The sequence below is a fragment of the Polypterus senegalus genome, chromosome 1 (assembly GCF_016835505.1).
Source record: "Polypterus senegalus isolate Bchr_013 chromosome 1, ASM1683550v1, whole genome shotgun sequence".
Lineage (NCBI taxonomy): Eukaryota > Metazoa > Chordata > Cladistia > Polypteriformes > Polypteridae > Polypterus > Polypterus senegalus.
In genome coordinates this window covers 192,169,779-192,178,431 of record NC_053154.1, presented here as the reverse complement: position 1 = coordinate 192,178,431, position 8,653 = coordinate 192,169,779, and the positions used below count along the sequence as shown (strand labels likewise).

The following is an 8,653-nucleotide window of genomic DNA, read 5'->3' as shown; positions in this document are numbered from 1 at the left end:
GGAGTCAAGTCAGTGGCAAAATGGAACTTCTTTCACCAGATGGACATTTTGAGCTTTCCCAGCCCTATGACAATACACTAACATTTCAGTTCTGATACTCCATTTCACGTATTCTGAGGCATATCTAAGATTATGCTATTGTTTTTGACTCAGACTATAAAATTTAATCTACAATACATCTTGTATAGCCTGAGAGAAGTTTTGACTTATTTTAATAAGTGTAAAGAATAGAATTCATCCTCTTTTGAAAGGAATTGCCTAAAGATCAAATTTCATTTTGTTAGCATCTGCATGGATGGTCAATTTTGTTTTGGAGTATCATGCATCATTATGCTAAACATACAGGATTAAAGATGAAAATGCATTTCTGACTCCATGGCTCTTTTTCCTCCCACCATGACAGCAGGACACTGTCCGTCAAAAACACACAAAAAATGTGTAATTTGTTCTTGTTTATATTATAGCTTTACTTTGATTAAGTCATGTGGTTGCCATTTGGCATGGTGGTTTTCAAGTCCTGCTTGGCACTTGATGCACATGCTGTGTGACATCACATCAAAAAAGACGGCCATCCACTTAGATGTTTCTGAACTTTATGTTAATAAAGAGAAGATTTAGTAAGAAACTTTTGCTCTTGAGTAAATCAATATACAGTACTTGAATTGCTAGATGCAACTTTTTTTGAAAATTACAGTTTCTAGTTAAGTGTTGCACAGGGGTTTTGTTTGCTAATGTCTGGTATTTGTGCACTGACCTCTGCTTGTCTGGCGATTCATCTGAAATGCCCGTTAAAAAATAGCAAGTTCTTTGCTGCTGTTATAAAAATAGTTAGGGAAAAAGAAAGCAAACAACCCGTCATAACACCTCACAGTAAAGCAATGCAGACGGCTTATCACTGAAAAGCGATAGACAAGGCAACAGGTGGTTTTCTCTACTTTGTAAATGCTCAAGAAAAAAATCCCAACCAAAAAGAGTATTTCCAAAGAGCTGAACACTGGAAAATTTGCAAGAAATAATTGTCAACCATGTAATATGCAATAGTATTTGCTCCTCCTGAATAAAATCCTTCCACAATGTTTTCTTGTTTTAGATTGTTTTAAAAGGTGAAATCATTGCAGACTTTAACACAAAGAGCCTCATCAGAATTATCCCTGATCTTTAGTAGGTCTTGTAGAATGGCCCGACCCGAAACAGATTGGACACGGAGGCACACTTATTATTTTATATAAATAATTTTTTTTTTTTCACCGTCTTCCCTGTAATCCCCACAGGCACAACACATTCCCAAAAGACCAACACACCAAAAGAAAACCAGTTTTCCTCTGCGCCACCACTCCTCCCAGGCAAACTCGTCCTCATCCACCTCACTCTGGCCACTGGGTGGTGGTTGCTTTTATTAGGCACCCGGAAGTGCTCCAGGTGCTTGATTGCCGACATCCGGCTGCACTTCCGAGTGTGATGAAATTAGTGCCCAGAAGGGTCCAGCGGCTCCTGCTGCAGCACCCCTTGTCGACACCAGCGGAACCCAACAGGGCTGCACAAAACTCCAACCCCCATGAAGCTTTGGGGGAGTCTGAGGTGCCACTGCAACCCAGGGAGGCTGCCATCTAGCGTCCAGGGGGAGATGCTGATTTCCCATGCTTGCTCCCCTGGTACATATACTGAAGGGACGTCCCAGCCAGGCATGGGCCCCGGCCATCCGTCACAGTCCAAATATCCCTGCAATGATGAGGAAGCATCTCTCGATTTTTCTAAGCTCCCTGTTTCAATGAAACTTACAGTATGCCATACATTAAGCCACTCTAGGTTTTCCCAGTTCAGACCATGACATACTGTATATATTAATGAAACATTTCTATTTTCTAGAATTTCTGGAAAGCTTAACATTCTGCTTTTCTCAATTAACTGTTTATGCTGCAATGAAGTAACTGCTTGAAGTTTTATTTTCTTTATTTTTAATTGAATATTAAAGTTTAACAAAGACCCGTCTTCACTTTACACCAAGGGCATGGTCAGCATGAGAAAGAACCCCACTAGAGAGACAGTGTTCCTGTTAACTGGGATCACCTGAAGAGTTCATTCAGGGGCTCGCTCTTGTATGGTTTATGTGATCATGTGATAAGAGCTGGTCAGTTGTTGCAGCCATCCACTCTCAGAACTATACAACATTCAGAACAAAACATGAAAATTATTTCCTTTGTTAATAAAAATACTCAAGGGATAGATTAAAAAAAGTGAAAACTCAAAGCTCAAATATAAGGGCCAAAAACAAAGCCCTAAATTCTGCCTGGGGTTTCTCTTTCTACCAGTTGGGTTGGCAGACTAGTTTGGCCGGCGTCCTTCACTCAGGAATTAAACAAATACAAGTTGGACACAGTTTTTCACAGATGTTGACATGTTTTGACATGAGGCATGTTGTGTAAATAAATAAATTCATTTCATGATTATTTTGCATTACCTATTTCAATAGAGATTTGTACATATTACCCAGCACCCCACATTACAATCTGCTACTGGTCCTGGGTAGAGTGTGAGAGGCCCCAGATCTATTATAAAAAAAAAAAATGACATACAATATCACAAAACATGAAAGGAACAGCAAATGGATGGATGTACACTCATATAAAACCAACACAAAACCAAATACCATAAACTAACCCCAGCCTGTGGGTTAAATGTCATTATTTCCACATGCTGAAAGTCAGCTATTTCACAAACATCTGCTCAAATGACAGCTGCATGAAGACCAAGTGCACAATGATGGTGAGGTTTGTCCAGCCTGTCCAGGAGCACATTTTGCCTGCCAACAGTATTATGTGGAGTTTAAAGTAGATTAATTAAAAAGCCTTAACCTTTGGCTTAATCAAAGACCTACTGTGTACTTTCTAAAAAATGACATTAAGGCAAAGTAATTGGTGTTTGTAAATACCTGGGTCTCCAGGATTTCCAAAACTCCAAATGGCAGCTGTGGCTATAGACCATGCGTGGCAGAGCCTGGAAAAAGTGTTGCAATGTTTCGGACCCCGCCCAACCACAGTGTGGATTTTTCTTTAAAATGAGGGCACTGGTCTCAGGGAAGAACAGAATACATCAGGCAATCTACCTGTTCTGCATCTGCCTTCAAACAAAGAACAGAAAAGAAGAAACCATGGCCTACATTCGACTGTCATGCAGCCTGGCTTTCCTGAGCCTTGTCCTAGTCATCTGCGAGGTTGGTGCTGCTCCGAGATCTGATCTTCGGCTTCAAAGACTCCTACAGAGAGCAGCCGCCACAGGAATGGGAAGAGAGGTAAAATCCATCTGTGTTTGACTTGCAAAATTTAAGGCTGTAAGGTGATATTTGATAGAAGTAAAATATGCAGGCAGACTTTTACAAAATGTAGACATGGGGAGGGGTCAGGGTTTGTTAACAATTTCTAGCAAATGAAAATCTGGGAGTACAAATTCACCATAGTCAACAAAGCAGCTAGTGCAACACATCATACACATGGCTTCATCTGTGTCACCAGCACAAATCAGACTTTTAGGCTGCCTTCATACTTGTCTCCCACTATTTTGATGATGCTACATAACTAATTCCATTTACTTTGATACAGCATTAGTTACCTAAAGCCTGAACATGAATTGTTAAAATGGGATGAAAACAAAGAAGTTTTTAATAAAGAAAAAATATTCATGAAATAGAGAATTGACCGATAAACAGAACACAGTGAGGCATACTGCAAATTTTTAACGGAATCAGAATCTAGAAAGTCTGACTTATCCGAAGGAACTATCTCCCATGATGTAATAAGGTAAAAAGCCCTTTCTGAAAGTGTTTTTGCTTGAATGTGCTAAAGATTCCCCCAAGATACTGAATTGACCTATCTGAAGAGATGGGTAGATGGATGGGGACCAACATGACCAATGCCACTTTAGAATTACACCCTACCACCTTTTTGAAAGGTCACTGGTAGAGAAGTTTATTTTATCTCGGACTGCAACTAATACTGTCATGCCAAATGTCACTGGCTGAAGTGCCAACACAAAACAACACGTGACATGGCAAAGATATTTTAATTGTTTGTTCCAGCTGTGTTTTGTACAGAAAACAAGCAAAAGTTATTGTAAAAGCACATTTCTTTGATTAACAGCCTAATTAATAAGGCTGACAGTGGCAAAACTGTGGAGCTGGCAGTATCACAGACTCTGCTTCCTGCCAAATGGCTTGATGTCTCATAGAAAAGGACCGCTTTTTAATTTAGAGTGCTGTTTAATGATTAATTGCAACTTCACACAAGTACACCAGCTAAATTGAAATTTCATTTCTTCTTTACCCAAAGTACCCTTTAATAACATATAATTGGGACACACACTTTCAGTCTTAATTCTGTATTTGCTTTTGAATGCTATAAGTAGAAAAGAATTATAGTTTGTAGCACCATCTGCAAATTGCTGCTGGTGCCTGTAATTATACTGTATATGCAATTTATTTTTGTAATCTTTCTTGACCCAATTAACATTAATGAAGAAGAAAAGCTCAGTGTGCAGTATGTTCTAGGTACATTATCTAATACAACAACTTTAACACCTAACTGTTCGTGTAAGGCACTACCAAGGCACCTTGACTGGCCTTTTGTTTTGTTTTTTCAAAGATTAAATGATTAATTATTTACATGATCATCTCTAGCAGATAATAAATGTGAAATATAACCAAGAAAATTAATATCTCAACTCTCTCAATTTTCTCTGTCTCTATATATAAAAGTATAAACAGAGACACAAAAAAACTGTCTAATACAAACATGCACATACTTTACACACAACAATGGACAAAGTTTAGAGTGACTGATAATATAATATAATATAATATAAATATAATATAATATAATATAATATAATATAATATAATATAATATAATATAATATACTGCGGTGGGCTGGCGCCCTGCCAGGGGTTTGTTTCCTGCCTTGCGCCCTGTGTTGGCTGGGATTGGCTCCAGAAGACCCCTGTGACCCTGTAGTTAGGATATAGCGGGTTGGATAATGGATGGATGGATAATATAATATAATATACATACTCAGTACAGTCAAGGACATCTTTGGGCTAGGAAGGAAGCTAATTGAATGGTTGCGCAGAAGCTAACCCTAGATGAGACAACATTCCAAATCCACTTGCACCCATTTAAATTTGACTAATGTAGAGTCACCAATTAACCTAAACTGTATATTTCTGTGATTTGAGAGGAAACTAAAGCTACCACGCAGAGACAGGTATTGGGATTAGAATTTGACACTGTGACCTGGAATTGTAAGTGAAACAAGTTGTCTCCTATATTATTTTATTAATATGTTCATTCAATCATATAACATAATACCCTTCCATCCATTATCCAAGTCATTTAATTAGGTTCAAGGTTAGAGTGGCTGGAAACTATCTTGGCCAAACTGGGTAAAATGTAAAAAGCATCCATGGATGGGGTGCCAGCCCAACCCAGGGCAAATTAATTTGAAGAACTAATCTTTGTTAGGCAGGGTGAAAATGTTCTCTGTGACACTTATTTTGCTTAGGCATGTTTAAGAATGTTATGTTATTTTAATTATTTTACTTGAGTTACTGCAAATCACTTAAAATCATGTCCTACTTACATTGCAACTGTTATGTTAAGGATATCTTTATGGAGGATCGCAAATCTAGTTTATTGTTAGTCTACTGTGCATGAATGTCTGAAACATTATAATGCAATACTCTTTTCCAATATACAGTGCAAGTAAGTAATATTATGAAATTTGTTGATTTATCCAGTGCTGCTCTTACTGTGTTGCTGATCAATCAGATCATGTCCTGTACAACCCCAGAGTCTAGTTTAGTCAGACTTGAAAGACATATTTGTTATGCTACATTACATAATATAATATAATATAATATAATATAATATAATATAATACAGTGGCATAGACTAATTTAGAACATAGTTTAAACATCATGCCAACATACTTCCTAAGTGATTTGTCATGACTATTTTCTCTTGCAGGCACTGACCAGATTCACCCTGGAAGACATTATAAGTCAGCTGGGCCAGTCTGAAAGTGAGCTAACAGAGTCTGAAGTTCCCGCTGATAACGAAGTTCACCTTGACCTTGAGAGATCCACTGAAAGTGGAGCCAACCAGTTGCCACCTCGGGAGCGCAAAGCTGGGTGCAAGAATTTCTACTGGAAGACTTTCACATCATGTTAAATAGACTTTCTGAGTAGAAGCCAACAATGTGTGTATTGTTTTGTGCTATCAGCTCCAATGTAATTACACAGTGTGTTAATAAAGAGTTTTCACTGAATTTTTTGACAGGTTGTATTTTTTTTTTATTTTTTTCAACTCAGTTTAAAACATTTTTTCAGTTTCTCATGCTCCATTGTCAGACCAAATGCAAGAAAGCCTGAATGAATAGGGTTGCTTCAGATAGAGTGTAGAGTCTAAACTAGGACATAAACGCTTGCAGTGCCCTCTGTGACAGCATGCCATCCCACATTTGAATTCATTAGAATGAAAGTGTCAATTAAATGTTGTTTCAAAGGAGCTCTGTGTCTGTGTCTTAAATGCTTCAGAAATTGTACAGCTTAACAAAGCTGATGTTTTATAAAACCTTTCATGATGCAGCACATCACAAGCTCTTTTCATAATAGGTATAGAAAACTCAGTATCACAAAACAGTTAATGGAGGAAGTGGATAATTAATGAAAAGAAAAAGACAGCTAAAGGATCAAATTGTACTGTGGCATTCAGATCACTGCAGGTGATGTAGTAAAAAACAAAAGGTTGTATAGAAGTAAACAGAGCAATCTGCTGAAAAAATGGATGAACAGGAAAGATGAAGTCACCCATGTATGGTGCCTAAAGAACCTTTTAATATTTCTGGAATTTTCTGCACATTGCTGATGTGTGAATAAGTGTGCCATGTGATGAACTGGCATCCTATCCAGTATTATTTTTTTTCCTTGACCCAAAGATGCAAGGATAAGCTCCAACTTTCTAAGTAAGTTAGAAAATGAATGAATGCACAAAGGGAATATTTAAAAACTGATTTTTAATATGTATTAAAAGTATTCCTTTACATCAGGGAAGTTCTGCATCTAGGAACTGTCAGATGGCACTGTATATAAACAGGCAATGACCTACGTTGGGGAACATAAAGGAATTGGCCACCAACAGAAGGAGGCAGGAGACTGGGTCAGAATCTAGAAGGAGTAAAGGATGCAAAAGTGGAAGTGAAGAGCACAGAAGTGATGAGAAAGAAACATTAATTGGGGATTGCAACAACACCCACATGACTTATACAGCCTTTGTCCACCCATTCACTTTTTTGAAACTGCTTTGTCTATTTATTGTGGATGTATTTGCTATTCAAATCCTCTGTGGTAACCAAAATTCATACAAGGTGATGTGTTGTCATTTTTAAATCAGGTCCTGGTGAGTATCAGCTTTTACTATTACCACCATATAAATAACAGGTCTGTGTCTCTGATGTATTTATGTTTCTTTTAGACTTTACTCTTATGTTAACTTGCTGGGTAGGTATCGTTTCTCCATGGTTCTGAGCTAGTGGGTTGGAATGTGGATGGAGGGTGAACTTACGAAAATAGTATACACAAATAGTTTGGTTTATAAATTAACTTTGATCATTAAAAATGATTGCTTTCTTCCACACAGGCATTTATTGACCCTGCTTCTTCCATTACAATCTTCAGGAACATCATGTTTTGTGCTCATGACACACTCCCATAAACATTTAACAATAAGACACTGCCATGTATAGAGTCAGTTTTGAGTGGCCAATAAACCTAAAGTGCACATCACTGGTGTGGTGACAGAGACTGAAGTGCCTGAAAAAAAAAAAACAGAAACAGTGGACACTATTGATTATTGGATTTATTTAAAATGTATTTACTAAGTACCCTTCATTTTTGATGGCTAGTTAATGGAGCAAACCTTGTTAAAGCCCACAACTGATCAAACAAGACTCTGTTGCAGAGCTTCTGCAATTCAGTCAAATAACTAAGCATTCATAATATTAGTTTGTGACATGTGCAGAGTACAATGAAATTCTTATTTGTATGTGCTAATCACACTATGAACAGTGAGGATAACTAACTTATTTGAAAACTCCTGAAAATCTCAGAACTTATTGGACAAAGTGATTTGAAGATCAATTCTTTGCTAATAACATATATATGGCAAACAACTTACTGTAAATGAAGAAATTCTTCTTGTTCTAGTTAGATTAAAAGTGTGTTGAATTGCATTTCAGTTTGTTTATATCATCTTAGCAATACAAGTCACACATCTGAAACACTCCTTATTGTGAATATTTAGGGTGAGAAAGTATGCAAGGATTAAAACATGTGTGTACAACCAATGTATTTGTTATTTATTTAAATAAAAATAATTACAGATGTCTAAAGCAATTTCTAAAAAAGGGTATAAAGGTGAAATTGACTGATCTGATGGGAATGAATGCATGCTTTAATAATGACATGTGGGCAGAAAGTACAATAAGAATGAATAAGGAAAGTCTTTTTTGCAATTTTTGAAGATGAATCGTGTTAGACTTGATGTTACTTGAAGCACTCCAGCTTTTACAGTTTGCATTTCTAGCCGTTATTGGATATGTAGGTTAG

General features: G+C 37.2%; 1 protein-coding gene across 1 annotated transcript; it reads left to right on the top strand.

Moving 5' to 3' along the window:
* Positions 1-3,099: 3,099 nt before the first annotated feature.
* Positions 3,100-6,305, top strand: LOC120518812 (somatostatin-1A-like). Its single transcript, XM_039741800.1, has 2 exons — positions 3,100-3,289; positions 6,015-6,305. Exons 1-2 carry the CDS (start codon positions 3,149-3,151, stop codon positions 6,216-6,218), a joined length of 345 nt encoding a protein of 114 aa, XP_039597734.1. The 5' UTR covers positions 3,100-3,148; the 3' UTR covers positions 6,219-6,305.
* Positions 6,306-8,653: the final 2,348 nt, after the last annotated feature.